The 16,448-nt window shown below is 42.0% G+C and overlaps 1 protein-coding gene across 4 annotated transcripts in view; it reads left to right on the top strand.

Annotated features, from left to right (window-relative positions):
• SYN3 (synapsin III) overlaps positions 1–16,448 on the top strand; it is a 387,951-nt gene that overhangs the window by 165,475 nt on the left and 206,028 nt on the right. For all 4 annotated transcript variants that reach the window (XM_029597328.1, XM_029597325.1, XM_029597326.1 and 1 more), the window contains exon 6: positions 14,643–14,799. In XM_029597328.1, coding sequence (XP_029453188.1) covers positions 14,643–14,799 — 157 coding nt within the window. The remainder of the gene's footprint in view (positions 1–14,642; positions 14,800–16,448) is intronic.

Genomic DNA, 16,448 nt, shown 5'->3' with positions numbered 1-16,448 from the left:
AGCCTCCCACATTCCAGGATATATACCTGATTTTACCTATTCGGTTTGTAAATAGGTTTCATAAAATACAAAAGACAGATACTTCCTCCAGGCCCATGATTCCCCAGCCTGAACCATGAGTCCAGCACCTAAAAGAATACGCAGCTCCCCCTCCTCCATTGCAGCTTGAGATCTCCCCTCCCCCCCCTTTCAAACTAACATACCTATCCAAACAAACAACCCTCCCCTGTACCCCTCCCCCTCCCAACAAACATTCTCCCTCCCAACACATCGCCCGATACAACTCGGGCTGGAGATCCGTATTGAGATGCATTCGGGTGCTGGCCCACCCCCAGAAAGAAAACATGACTAAACAGAGCAAAAACTTGTGCAGTAGGAATTAAAGATAACCATTGACATAGATTGGGCAGAACTCTGTCTTCCCCAAGCCCATGCTGCTCCTCACAGCCCATAAAGTACCTGTAGTGAATAGGCTAGTACCAGGGGCCCACAAACTAATAAAGGAACCACTGGTCTTACAAGGACTGAACAGAGTTCCTCCTCTGTCACATACACCTCCGGCACCCAGAGTCATCAGCGGTGGCCTAAGTTGGCTTTCACCCAGTCCACCACCTTGTCCGGTGTCTCAAATGTAAGCACTGTACCATCCCTCCAGATCTTCAGGAGAGCAGGGTACTGCAAAGCAAAGCGAACGTTTTGGTTGAAAAGGTCGTTGCAGACCGCTGAAAACCGCCGCCTCCGCGCTGCCACTGCCACCGAGAAGTCCTGAAATATGACAACTTTATGGTCCTTGTGGCGCAGGTCTCGTTGTTTCTAAAAGCTGTAAGAATGGCTGCCCTCTGTGCCCAGTTAAGAAACCGGGCGATAACCAGCCTCGGACGTTTCTCAGTCTCTCTTCGGGGCCCCATCCTATGCGCGCGCTCCACCTCTAATTTCCCCTCCAAGGCAGGCAGATTTAGAGCCCCAGGAAGCCAGTCCGCCAAAAAGTGGGAGAGTTCACCATCCTGCATGTCCTCCGGTATCCCTAGGAATTTGAGGTTGTTGCGTCGGGCTCGATTTTCGAGATCCTCAAGCTTCTCATCCGCCATCTTGGCCGAGGCCTCCAGAGCTACAACTCGTGCCGTCAGAGCCTGATGATCTTCCTCTACCGCTGATATCCGGCCTTCCGCGATATCAATTCGCTTGCCAATGTCCCCTAGTGTTTCCTTCACGACGTTGAAATGGTCATTAATATTATCAAACTTAGTTTCCAACGCCGCCACTACAGCCGCAGTCAGCCGCGCCACAGCGCCCTCATCCAGGCTCCCGCCGTCAGAGAGACGCCCGCCGTCCGCCATTTTAGGGTCTCCACCGAGCACTTTAGATTTATCTTTGCGCAGTGGCTTAGACGTCATGTTTTGGAGGCGCAAGGTGTGTATCGCGTTCTACCTCCTTTCCGCTGCCAGGGGAGCCCGTTGCGTCTAAGTCCGGTGCGGTTTCAGGTAAGTTATTTAGGTTTTGGTGGGCCAGCACCTGGAGCCGCGAGAGAAAAGCGTCTCACTGGGCTCACTGCATCACGTGACCACCCCAAACCTTTTTTAAACGGAGCTACACTAATAGCTTTCACCACATCCTCTGGCAATGAATTCCAGAGATTAATTATGCGTTGAATAAAAAAATATTTTCTCTTATTACTTTTAAACATATCACCCAGTAACTTCATTGTATGTCCCCTGGTCTTTGTACTTTTTTAAAGAGTAAACAACTGATTATTTATTCATTCTATGCCACTCTTCTTATAAACCTCTATCATATCCCCCCGCCTCAGCCGTCTCTTCTCTAAGCTGAAGAGTCCTAACCTCTTCAGCCTTTGTTTATAGGGGAGCTGTTCCATTCCCTTTATCATCTTGGTCGCCTTTCTCTGTACCTTTTCTAACTCTGCTATATCTTTCTTGAGATGTGGTGACCAGAACTGCACATAATACTCAAGATGAGGTCACACCATGGATTGATACAGAGGCAGTGTGATATTCTCTGTTTTATTCTCCATTCCTTTCCTAATAATCCCCAGCATTCTGTTTGTGTATGATATATGAACACAAGATGAGGATGCACCATGGAGTGATACAGAGACATTATGATATTCTCTGTTTTATTCTCCATTCCTTTCCTAATAATCCCCAGCATTCTGTTTGTGTATGATATATGAACACAAGATGAGGATGCACCATGGAGTGATACAGAGACATTATGATATTCTCTGTTTTATTCTCCATTCCTTTCCTAATAATCCCCAGCATTCTGTTTGTGTATGATATATGAACACAAGATGAGGATGCACCATGGAGCGATACAGAGGCATTATGATATTCTCTGTTTTATTCTCCTTCCTTTCCTAATAATCCCCAGCATTCTGTTTGTGTATGATATATGAACAGAAGATGAGGATGCACCATGGAGTGATACAGGGGCATTATGATATTCTCTGTTTTATTCTCCATTCCTTTCCTAATAATCCCCAGCATTCTGTTTGTGTATGATATATGAACACAAGATGAGGATGCACCATGGAGTGATACAGAGGCATTATGATATTCTCTGTTTTATTCTCCATTCCTTTCCTAATAATCCCCAGCATTCTGTTTGTGTATGACATATGAACACAAGATGAGGATGCACCATGGAGGGATACAGAGACATTATGATATTCTCTGTTTTATTCTCCATTCCTTTCCTAATAATCCCCAGCATTCTGTTTGTGTATGACATATGAACACAAGATGAGGATGCACCATGGAGTGATACAGAGGCATTATGATATTCTCTGTTTTATTCTCCATTCCTTCCCTAATAATCACCAGCATTCTGTTTGTGTATGATATATGAACACAAGATGAGGATGCACCATGGAGTGATACAGAGGCATTATGATATTCTCTGTTTTATTCTCCATTCCTTTCCTGATAATCCCCAGCATTCTGTTTGTGTATGATATATGAACACAAGATGAGGATGCACCATGGAGTGATACAGAGGCATTATGATATTCTCTGTTTTATTCCCCATTCCTTTCCTAATAATCCCCAGCATTCTGTTTGTGTATGATATATGAACACAAGATGAGGTCACACCATGGAGTGATACAGAGACATTATGATATTCTCTGTTTTATTCTCCATTCCTTTCCTAATAATCCCCAGCATTCTGTGTGTGTATGATATATGAACACAAGATGAGGATGCACCATGGAGTGATACAGAGACATTATGATATTCTCTGTTTTATTCTCCATTCCTTTCCTAATAATCCCCAGCATTCTGTTTGTGTATAATATATGAACACAAGATGAGGTTGCACCATGGAGCGATACAGAGACATTATGATATTCTCTGTTTTATTTTCCATTCCTTTCCTAATAATCCCCAGCATTCTGTTTGTGTATGATATATGAACACAAGATGAGGATGCACCATGGAGTGATACAGAGGCATTATGATATTCTCTGTTTTATTTTCCATTCCTTTCCTAATAATCCCCAGCATTCTGTTTGTGTATGATATATGAACACAAGATGAGGATGCACCATGGAGTGATACAGAGGCATTATGATATTCTCTGTTTTATTTTCCATTCCTTTCCTAATAATCCCCAGCATTCTGTGTGTGTATGATATATGAACACAAGATGAGGATGCACCATGGAGTGATACAGAGACATTATGATATTCTCTGTTTTATTCTCCATTCCTTTCCTAATAATCCCCAGCATTTTGTGTGTGTATGATATATGAACACAAGATGAGGATGCACCATGGAGTGATACAGAGACATTATGATATTCTCTGTTTTATTCTCCATTCCTTTCCTAATAATCCCCAGCATTCTGTTTGTGTATGATATATGAACACAAGATGAGGATGCAACCATGGAGTGATACAGAGGCATTATGATATTCTCTGTTTTATTCTCCATTCCTTTCCTAATAATCCCTAGCATTCTGTTTGTGTATGATATATGAACACAAGATGAGGATGCACCATGGAGTGAAAAAGAGACATTATGATATTCTCTGTTTTATTCTCCATTCCTTCCCTAATAATCCCCAGCATTCTATTTGTGTATGATATATGAACAACAGATGAGGTCACACCATGGAGTGATACAGAGACATTATGATATTCTCTGTTTTATTCTCCATTCCTTTCCTAATAATCCCCAGCATTCTGTTTGTGTATGATATATGAACACAAGATGAGGATGCACCATGGAGTGATACAGAGGCATTATGATATTCTCTGTTTTATTCTCCATTCCTTTCCTAATAATCCCCAGCATTCTGTTTGTGTATGATATATGAACACAAGATGAGGATGCACCATGGAGTGATACAGAGGCATTATGATATTCTCTGTTTTATTCTCCATTCCTTTCCTAATAATCCCCAGCATTCTGTTTGTGTATGATATATGAACACAAGATGAGGATGCACCATGGAGTGATACAGAGGCATTATGATATTCTCTGTTTTATTCTCCATTCCTTTCCTAATAATCCCCAGCATTCTGTTTGTGTATGATATATGAACACAAGATGAGGATGCACCATGGAGTGATACAGAGGCATTATGATATTCTCTGTTTTATTCTCCATTCCTTTCCTAATAATCCCCAGCATTCTGTGTGTGTATGATTATATGAACACAAGATGAGGTTGCACCATGGAGCGATACAGAGACATGATATTCTCTGTTTTATTTTCCATTCCTTTCCTAATAATCCCCAGCATTCTGTTTGTGTATGATATATGAACACAAGATGAGGATGCACCATGGAGGGATACAGAGACATTATGATATTCTCTGTTTTATTCTCCATTCCTTCCCTAATAATCCCCAGCATTCTGTTTGTGTATGATATATGAACACAAGATGAGGATGCACCATGGAGTGAAAAAGAGACATTGTGATATTCTCTGTTTTATTCTCCATTCCTTTCCTAATAATCCCCAGCATTCTGTGTGTGTATGATATATGAACACAAGATGAGGATGCACCATGGAGTGATACAGAGACATTATGATATTCTCTGTTTTATTCTCCATTCCTTCCCTAATAATCCCCAGCATTCTGTTTGTGTATGATATATGAACAACAGATGAGGTCACACCATGGAGTGATACAGAGACATTATGATATTCTCTGTTTTATTCTCCATTCCTTTCCTAATAATCCCCAGCATTCTGTTTGTGTATGATATATGAACACAAGATGAGGATGCACCATGGAGTGATACAGAGGCATTATGATATTCTCTGTTTTATTCTCCATTCCTTTCCTAATAATCCCCAGCATTCTGTTTGTGTATGATATATGAACACAAGATGAGGATGCACCATGGAGTGATACAGAGGCATTATGATATTCTCTGTTTTATTCTCCATTCCTTTCCTAATAATCCCCAGCATTCTGTTTGTGTATGATATATGAACACAAGATGAGGATGCACCATGGAGTGATACAGAGGCATTATGATATTCTCTGTTTTATTCTCCATTCCTTTCCTAATAATCCCCAGCATTCTGTTTGTGTATGATATATGAACACAAGATGAGGATGCACCATGGAGTGATACAGAGGCATTATGATATTCTCTGTTTTATTCTCCATTCCTTTCCTAATAATCCCCAGCATTCTGTGTGTGTATGATTATATGAACACAAGATGAGGTTGCACCATGGAGCGATACAGAGACATGATATTCTCTGTTTTATTTTCCATTCCTTTCCTAATAATCCCCAGCATTCTGTTTGTGTATGATATATGAACACAAGATGAGGATGCACCATGGAGGGATACAGAGACATTATGATATTCTCTGTTTTATTCTCCATTCCTTCCCTAATAATCCCCAGCATTCTGTTTGTGTATGATATATGAACACAAGATGAGGATGCACCATGGAGTGAAAAAGAGACATTGTGATATTCTCTGTTTTATTCTCCATTCCTTTCCTAATAATCCCCAGCATTCTGTGTGTGTATGATATATGAACACAAGATGAGGATGCACCATGGAGTGATACAGAGACATTATGATATTCTCTGTTTTATTCTCCATTCCTTCCCTAATAATCCCCAGCATTCTGTTTGTGTATGATATATGAACAACAGATGAGGTCACACCATGGAGTGATACAGAGACATTATGATATTCTCTGTTTTATTCTTCATTCCTTTCCTAATAATCCCCAGCATTCTGTTTGTGTATGATATATGAACACAAGATGAGGATGCACCATGGAGCGATAAAGAGACATTATGATATTCTCTGTTTTATTCTCCATTCCTTCCGTAATAATCCCTAGCATTCTGTTTGTGTATGATATATGAACACAAGATGAGGATGCACCATGGAGTGATACAGAGACATTATGATATTCTCTGTTTTATTCTCCATTCCTTTCCTAATAATCCCCAGCATTCTGTTTGTGTATGATATATGAACACAAGATGAGGATGCACCATGGAGCGATACAGAGACATTATGATATTCTCTGTTTTATTCTCCATTCCTTCCGTAATAATCCCTAGCATTCTGTTTGTGTATGATATATGAACACAAGATGAGGATGCACCATGGAGTGATACAGAGGCATTATGATATTCTCTGTTTTATTCTCCATTCCTTTCCTAATAATCCCCAGCATTCTGTTTGTGTATGATATATGAACACAAGATGAGGATGCACCATGGGGTGATACAGAGGCATTATGATATTCTCTGTTTTATTCTCCATTCCTTTCCTAATAATCCCCAGCATTCTGTTTGTGTATGATATATGAACACAAGATGAGGATGCACCATGGAGTGATACAGAGGCATTATGATATTCTCTGTTTTATTCTCCTTTCCTTATAATCCCCAGCATTCTGTTTGTGTATGATATATGAACACAAGATGAGGTCGCACCATGGAGTGATACAGAGACATTATGATATTCTCTGTTTTATTCTCCATTCCTTTCCTAATAATCCCCAGCATCCTATTTGCTTTCTTGGCTGCTGCTGCTGCACACTGAGGAGAAGGTTTCAATGATTTATCAACGATGACACCTAGATCCTTTTCCCTGCATGGTTACTTGTAATGTGGAACTTTGCATTTTGTAGCCTCTAATTTGGATTACTCTTCCCTAAGTGCATCATTTTGCACTTGTCCACATTAAGGGGGTCATTTTCAAATGAGTTACGCATGTAAATGTGACATACTATCGTAGCAATTTTCAAAAGCTATTTACTCGAGTAAAGTTCACTTACTTGAGTAAAACCTATGGACAATTCAATGGCATATATTGTAGCAATTTTGAAAAGCCCACTTACTTGAGTAAAGTGTATTTACTCGAGCAAAAACCAGTTCTGCTCGAGTAAATGCTTTTTAAAATCCGCCCCTAAATTTCCTACCTGTCTGACTACTTCTGATTTATCCAGGAACGTTTTTGGCAGGATATGTGCCTGGATAAATTGGAGGTGCTGGACTAACTTAGCACCAAGTATCTGTGAAATCTGGTTAAGTCTGGTCATACTGGAGAGCAGTAAAAACACAGAAATGACGGCAGAAAAAGAGCACTGGTCCCTCCAGTCTGCCCAGCAAGCTTCCCATGGCAGTATCTGCCGCGCCGTGCAGGTTACCCCCATGCACCAGTCAGTGCAGCTTGACGTGCTTTGCTTATGGACTTGGCCTGTGTTTTTTCCGTAATGTCCGCGCATCAGTACCCCAGACTGTAAAAAAGTCATGGCTCATGTTGGTTGTCACTGAATCCAAATTCCTCTTCTTTCCACCCCACACCCCGTCCTTCGAAGCAGAGAGCGGTGTTGCAGTTATATCAGTTGTATGTCTTAGAACTGAATTCCACAAAGTATCACCTCTTTTTAATATTTTGTAATTTTTTAATATGTATGTTTGTCTTATTGATCACCCAGGTGAATGTGTAAATACCCTCTTACTTTATACTGTTCTTAAGAAGCGTTTAAACAACAAACACAAATTTTTTAAGGAAAGAGAAGGAAGGTTTCGTACAGTTTTATGTATCACTACATCCAATAGTTTATTTATTTATTTTATTTAATCATTTTTATATACCAACTTTTCATGCGAGCGTATCAAATCGGTTTACAGTAGCAAATATTAATTTAAAAATATTTGCATTTCCAAAGAAGAAAGGAAGTAGATACATCATTTCATAATGTAAATAAATAGTAAACTAAAATAGTAGGCTAAGTAATCATAAAATTTAAACAATTAGAGAGGCAGTATAGTAAGAGTAGAGATAATAAAATCAAAAATATATACATTACCTTGGTATAAAATCAGAAGTGTGAAATCATTATGTTAACAGCTCTTGGAAGGCTTGTTTAAAAAGCCAAGTTTTAATGCCCTTTTTAAATAGTTTGATGTCTGCTTCTAATCGTAATTCCTGCGGAATAGAGTTCCAAAGTTGGGGTCCAGCAATAGAGAGAGTTCTTTCTCTTACATTATTTAGATGCACAATTTTGGGGGACGGAATTGGCAACATCCCTGTTCCGGTTGATCTACTAATTTTTGAGGGGGTGTGGAATTGAAGTGAAGAGGTTAGTCATTCAGTTTTTTCATTGTAGAGAGTTTTGTGTATTGGGGACAAGATTTTATGCTGGGCCCTGTATTTGACCAGTAGCCAATGAAGTTCTTTTAATATTGGGGTGATATGTTCGGATCTTCTAGTACCTGTCAAGAGTCTAGCTGCAGAGTTCTGCAGAAGTTGCAATGGTCTTGTGCTATTTGCGGAAAGGCCTAAAAATAGTGAATTGCAGTAGTCTAATCTTGATAAGACAAGTGCCTGTATGACAGTTCTAAAGTCTTTTGGGAATAGGAGGGGTTTTAATCTTTTGAGGATGTTTAATTTGAAGTAACCATCGCTTATGATTTTTTTAACACAGGATTTCATGGCAAATTCGGAATCTATAAGAATCCCTAGATCTCGTACTTCTAGGGAGACGCGGTAATTTTTGTCCGCTTCTTGAATTTCAAGCTCTTTTGTCTTGCTTAATTTAGTGAGATGTATAGGATTTCAGTTTTTTTTAGTATTTATGGAAAGATTCATTTGGGTTAATACCTTTTCAATGGAGGATTGGTATATATCCCAGAGCTTAAGAGTTTGGTCAATAGATTTTTGGATCGGTATTAAAATCTGAACGTCGTCAGCATAGATAAAATGTGTTAGAACGAGGCCTGGTAGAATTCTGCATAATGGGAGCATATAGATATTAAAAAGTTGTTGAGGATAGAGAGGATCCCTGGGGTACTCCATAGTTGAGATCAATAGGATGTGATTCGTTATCAAGAAATTTGACTTTGAAGGTTCTATTTTTTAGGTAAGAGTTAACCATTTGAGTCTTTAATGCCTATTTCATTTAGTCTATCAAGGAGCATTTTAAGATTAACTGTATCAAAGGCTGCTGAAATGTCTACAAAATCAGGAAGTAAGATTGGCTGTTATCGGTTCCTCTTAGGATGATATCTTGTAGAGAAGTTAAAAGGGTCTCTGTACTAAAATATTTTCTAAATCCATGTTGTGCTGGATACAGGGTACTATGTTTTTCAAGATAATCTGTTAGTTGATTGTTAATTACTTTCTCAAGAAGTTTTGATATACAAGGTAAATTAGAAATGGGTCTTAGGTTTGAAAGATCATATGAGTTGGCTTGTGTTTTTTTGTAATTGCTTTTACTATTGCAGATTTCAAAATGTGTGGGACATTAGCTTCGGTTGTGGACAGGATAATTATATCAGCAATAGGTTTGGAGACTATATTGGTGACTGTTTTTAATAGTTTGGTTGAAATATGGTCAACTGGGTGGACAGCTGGGTTCATTTTTTTAATTATATTTTCAATTTCAAGGGATGAAACTGTGTCAAAGGAGGTTAAATGGTCCTTAGGGTTACTTGGTAGTACAATTTGGTTAGAAACCTCCTCCTGCCTGGTGTTTTTGTATCTATAATATAGCGTGTGTTCACCCTTTCTTATTTTTGTTAAAAAAAAAAATGTGTTTGTCTTGTATGTGAAAAAACTCTAACAATCTTAAGTTACCAGTCCATATCTATGCGTCAATTTTTCGACTGCAAAAGTTATCTATCACGTTGATCGCTATGAAAACGCCGATGCTCATTGATTTTTGAAATGTTGTACACCAACTGAACTAAATAGAAAAACTTTCCTGACTTATCTGAATATCAGTGAACACTTATTGAGGATCGCCATCCAAGTTTGCATGAACTCTTTATCATCTGTGAATAACAAGGATTCCTTTTGGATGCGCAGTCCTCTAGGGATTATTTGTTGTTTTATATACTCAACCAATGTTGTGTTACGCGCCCCACCCGTGACCGTCCTGCGCACGGGACCGCTCACCTGCATAGTTCTTTGTATCGCCCTGAGCGAATGTTGTAGTTACATTGTAAACCGATGTGATATGTATATTTTACAGGAACTTCGGTATAGAAAAGCTAAAAATAAAATAAAATAGTTCCTCAGCGGGTCCCGGGACGACCTCCCTCGCGGTAGTTGCTAGCCCAGCTAGGCCCTGGCGTTCCGCGGCGGCGGTTGCCGGGCCTTCCACTGTGCGCCAGGCCTCACACTGAGGTTCAGCGTCTTCCTCCATGCTAGCCACACCCATGCGTGCGCTCGCGGCCTACCCCGACACTTGTAGGGCCGAGGGCGGGTCTGGGTTCCGCGGCGCGCCCTGATTGATCTACAATATAAGGAAGTTCCTGACTTCACTTCCTTGCCTTGGCAAGGATGCTAGATTGTCTCTGCGCTTGTTCCTAGTCTCGTTCCAGGATCCTTCTGTTCCAGTTCCGTTCCTGACTTGTTTCAGCATCCTTGTTCCTGAGTCCTGCCTGTTCCTGTGTTCTTCTATCTGCCTTCCCACATAGTACCCTCGGACTGACTTCTGGTACTGACCTCTGCTTGTTTCTGACCTGCCTGCCTGACTGCCGCCTGTCTTCGACCCAAGCTAGTTCCTGACTCATCTGTCTGTCTGCCGCCTGCCTCAAAGACCTCAGCCTGTTCCAGACCTGCTCGCCTGCCTCAAAGTCCTCAGCCTGTTCCAGACCTGCTCGCCTGTCCTCTAGACCTCTGCTTGCCTCTGACTACGTCTGACCTCTGGTATCTGACCCTTGCTTCGTTGACTACTTCTCGGACTGACCTATGGACATTGACCTTTCGCCTGCCTGACCTCGCCTCCAGATTCTGGCTCTGTTCCTCGCCTTGTCATCACCAACTCTGTTCTGGTTCTCCCTGCTCCAGCTCGAACCTGACCGAGCTCCTTCTGTGTCTGTGGGCACGCCGGACTTCCATTCTCCCAGGAGACCCTGCGAGGCCCACCTAAGTCCAAGCGGCCCGGGTCCCTACGGGCTCCTCCCTGGGGGGGACCTGGGGCTTCCAGTGGTGAAGCTCTACCTAGCCTCTGTCTCCTTCAGTGCTCCGCCCCCCTGGTGCCAGTTACCTCCTGTTCCCTTTTAGGAGCCATTCCATCCTTGCCCCAGGACAAGGGTCCACCCCCGAGCGCAACATGTTGTGCCGTGTAATTCTACTCGAATGCGGGGAAACACATTTTTAGTTTCACGGAGGCCCATATTGCTGACATTAAAACATTACCATCATTATTATCTAATTCTGCCATCACTCAAACTAACTCATCTTGGGACGAGCTGGTAAGACTCAGTAAGAAACGCATTCGAGTGGAATTACACGGCACAACATTGGTTGAGTGTATAAAACAAGAAATAATCCCTAGAGGACTGCGTATCCAAAAGGAACCCATGTTATTCACAGATGATAAAGAGTTCATGCAGACGTGGATGGCGATCCTCAATAAGTGTTCACTGATATTCAGATAAGTTGGGGAAGTTTTTCTATTTAGTTCAGTTGGTGTACAACATTTCAAACGTCAATGAGCCTTTGATAGTCCTAGAAAGATGTGACCTGCAGTGAATGTGCCGAGGGAGGGTCATAGGAACATAAAACTGGGAACTGAACAATGCAGATGGCATGGGTAGCAGTGCTCAGTGCGCACTAATTTTGCAGTATACAGAGGGTACCGCTGTGTGTTTTCTTTAGAGCAGATGTATAATATATTATTGAGGAGGTTTGATTTGTTGTTACCTTCCACATATATTTTGAATTGGTGTGGCATAGACATTTTTTAAAATGATATTTTATTACATTTTGCAAAATAAATTACATTATTACCATTGCTCATGGTCATAAAGCAGATTCACATTTTTAAACGAAAGATAAAATCATGAAAATCTTAAACATATTTGTACTAAGGGTGTAAACTCACCCAACATTAAGCATCACTGAACTCAGCCCTTCCTTGCCGCCCCTTTTCCCTGTCCCTGTACATTGGCAGATTAATCCTCACTTAAAGTAGCCGCACTCGCGGCTTTCTGTCGGAAAATTAGCTTTACTCATAGGAGCTCTGAATGTTAGTCTCTAAAGTTCTATTGACTTGAATTAATTATCTCTGTCAAACCCGGCCTTGCCAAGGCGAGGCATGGAAGCCAGAATCCGGTGGCGGAGAGTCCCAAAGATTGATTTATTTATTTGTAGGCTTTTATATACCGATGAACGTTGGGAACATCTCATCGGTTTGTCCTTCTGTGGGCCTGGTTCCTCCATAATGTGACCATCACAATATTAATTAAGCACCTTTCGGCCCTTGGTAATCTTTTGCCTATTGAAGAGCTTATCAGGCACCAGCGTCATAACCTATAACCTTTCGTGTATAATCTAATCTGCTCTCCCTGGGCAGGACCGGACCCAGCAAAGTGAACCGAACCCGGTCGCGTAGGCGGGAGAAGGCGGAAGCATACGCAAGCGAACGTTGGAAGAGGATCAGCCAACAAATTCTTCATTTAGGGAAACAGTTAACGAAAAGAAAACTGGCGAGACAAACATCCTGTAAGATACAGGAAGCACTTAGAGCCTGGCAGCCTGCGCTGAAGGCACAAACATCCTACTTTCTATAGAAACATTCAGAAATGATCTGAGTTCTTCTTTTCTTTGTTGCTTTGAGTGCATTTTGTTGCCACCAGTGGTTAATTCAGTCACTGCACATGAGAACCAGCTCTTGTTAGGGGGCAGGTCTCGCACCAGACCTATTTTCTCCACATTTTATACTGTTTAGCTGGCATCCACATTGCTTTTCTTATTTGTTTTTTCACATCAGCATTGATCTGTTTGATCAGTTTCTCTGTCGTAGGTGCTGGCATTTCTCATCCTTTTGATGAGGCCTTTTCTGTCACTGGCATCAGCTCATCGATTGTTTTACAGTGTCGTAGTATTTCTCAGCTTTGTAGGGTACATAAGGACATAAGAACATGCCATACTGGGTCAGAACAAAGGTCCATCAAGCCCAGCATCCTGTGCCCAATCCAGGTCACCTGCAGGATCCCAAGGGGTGGAGAGATCCCAGGCTCCTTATCCCAGGGATAAGAAGTGGATTTCCCCAAGTTCATCTTTTTAAGTTATTGTCTTAATAATGCAATAAAGCCATTTCTGTATCACCTGTTTTATCCAGCGTACCATGGGGAGCTTCTGAAGAGATTAATGCACCCAGGGAAGAGGATCAGCCTTCGGCAATCTCAGCTGGCATTAGATTGTGCAACCTGTGCTGCAGGCTTGCTATGACGTTGGAATTAGCATTAGAGTCCTGCCATCCTTCCCGTCAATAAGATAGACAACATCCTGTCCAAAAGTCCCCCTTACAGCACATCCTATGAGCTCTGCACAAGCTCAGAGGAAATAGGGTTTCTTATTAAATCTCCAACACCACCACTGTGCACGGCAAAATAAGTAGTGCACCCAGTCTAGCAACAGAGGAAGCAGGAGAACCGAGCATAACTTAGCAAGAGAAAGAGAAGAAAGACATGAAGAGGACTGAAAGAGGAGAAAGGTTTTACGATCAAAAAAATGTAAAGAAAAGGAAGTGTATTTATTTGTACAGATTTCAAGCCCGCTTTCTCATAAAAACATGCCCGAAGTGGGTAACAAAGTTTAAAACAAAAACCACAATCTTAATCAACAACCCTCCATAGAAAACCTCACATCACTACCATCGCCATAACTAACAAGCAGATGCAATGACATAAACGAAAGATGAACAGAAACGAAAGTCTCTGCCGCCAAAAAGCGTCACCACCACCGAATGGGAATCAAAAGAAACATAAAAGTTACAAAATACATAAAAATACAAACACAAGAGTGACTATCGCTAACTTTAGGCTGAGTAAAATGAACTAAAACATCAGTGTAAGATCAACTTAATTCAACAGTGCCACTGGACAGCTGTCAAGACATGCTCGTCACATAAAACAAGGCAGAAAGCAGAGCCAAAGAAGCAAGCGTTTGTTTTCCAAAGGCTGGGTAATTGTCTAGCAAAGGGGTTTCTGAAAAGCGTTGCAGTATTCTGGACTGGCCTCCTTGGGTGTCCCCTGTAATCTAATTTCCTTTGGCGGCAGGAGGGTAGGGAAGGCTTCCTGGGAAGACTGGAGTGTTCTGCTTGCTGCTTGTAAAAGAGAGAAAAATGATTTTGAAACCGAAATTATCTCTGGTTCTCTTTTTTTTTTTAGATCCTTCAAGCCAGACTTTGTTCTGATCCGACAGCACGCTTATAGCATGACGCAAGGCGAGGACTTCCGAAGCATCGTCATCGGCTTTCAGTACGGCGGAATCCCCAGCATTAATTCCATGTTTTCCATCTATAACTTCTGCAGCAAGCCCTGGGTGGTGAGTGATACGCCACATTCATTATAAGAGCACGAGCTGGGCCGAGTCAGACCAAGGATCCGTCCAGCCCAGCATCCTGTCTCCAAAAGTGGCAGCCCAGGTCACTGGGAAGTACCCAGAGGATTCTAATGGGGGAGACCCAGTACCTGCTGCTCCCTTCCAGAGAAAAGACACCATGGATCGTAAAACATCCCCGTGTATTGCATTATCCAACAGGACTTTGCAATAGCTAAAAATCATTACCCTTCCCTGACAATATGTGATATTGAGGCTCTGTAATGTCCCACAAGTAATTACAAAGTTCCTAGGAGCATGTGATATTACACGTTTATCTGTATCGCTCCATGGTGAGACCACACCTGGAATACTGTGTACAATTCTGGTCACCGCATCTCAAAAAAGATATAATTGCGATGGAGAAGGTACAGAGAAGGCAACCAAAATGATAAGGGGAATGGAACAACTCCCCTATGAGGAAAGACTAAAGAGGTTAGGACTTTTCAGCTTGGAGAAGAGACGGCTGAGGGGGGATATGATAGAGGTGTTTAAAATCATGAGAGGTCTAGAACGGGTAGATGTGAATTGGTTATTTACTCTTTCAGATAATAGAAAGACTAGGGGGCACTCCATGAAGTTAGCATGGGGCACATTTAAGACTAATCGGAGAAAGTTCTTTTTCACTCAACGCACAATTAAACTCTGGAATTTGTTGCCAGAGGATGTGGTTAGTGCAGTTAGTATAGCTGGGTTTAAAAAAGGATTGGATAAGTTCTTGGAGGAGAAGTCCATTACCTGCTATTAAGTTCACTTAGAGAATAGCCACTGCCATTAGCAATGGTGACATGGAATAGACTTAGTTTTTGGGTACTTGCCAGGTTCTTATGGCCTGGAGTGGCCACTGTTGGAAACAGGATGCTGGGCTTGATGGACCCTTGGGCTGACCCAGTATGGCATTTTCTTATGTTCTTATTACACTGTCAGTGAGGGTATGCAATATCCCACATTTATTACACAGTACATGCAACCCCCTGCTTCTGTGTTACTACTAGATTGGGTGCAGGGGACACAGTCCCAGGGATAAGTCCCAGTTCTCAATCACCAGTCCTTTCAATCCCAGGGCATGGATTCTTCGAATCTGGGGGGAGGCTGAACCTCTAGGGCCCAAGGCTTATGGGAGAAAGCAGAGTTGCTTACCTGTAACAGGTGTTCTCTGAGGTCAGCTGGATGTTAGTCCTCACACATGCGTGACATCATCGGATGGAGCCCAGCGCAGAACTTTGATCTCAAAGAATCTAGAACTTTCAAGCATGCCCTACTGAGCATGTGCAGCTGTAGTCATCACCCTGCCCCCTAGGCAGAGTCCTTCAGTCCATGGAGAAACCAGGGGAGGCGGGTGGGTTTCATGAGGACCCACATCCTGCTGTGCTCGGAGAACACCTGTTACAGGTAAGCACGCCGAGGACAAGCAGAGTGGTAGTTCTCACACATGGGCTGTCTGGGCGGGACAAAGGGGGAAACCTCACAGTGCAGAAACACTACCTGTCTCCCTTTTGCTTGTGAGGCAGCCGACCCACAAGGGGGTCCAGGCTGGAGAAGGATTGGGTTCTAGAAAGAAAAACCATAGAAATGAGCAAGACACAAAGTCCTCA

This window comes from Rhinatrema bivittatum, chromosome 4, assembly GCF_901001135.1.
Source record: "Rhinatrema bivittatum chromosome 4, aRhiBiv1.1, whole genome shotgun sequence".
Taxonomy (NCBI): domain Eukaryota; kingdom Metazoa; phylum Chordata; class Amphibia; order Gymnophiona; family Rhinatrematidae; genus Rhinatrema; species Rhinatrema bivittatum.
The sequence above is the reverse complement of the archived record's forward strand: the minus strand, read 5'-3'. Positions and strand labels throughout refer to the sequence as shown.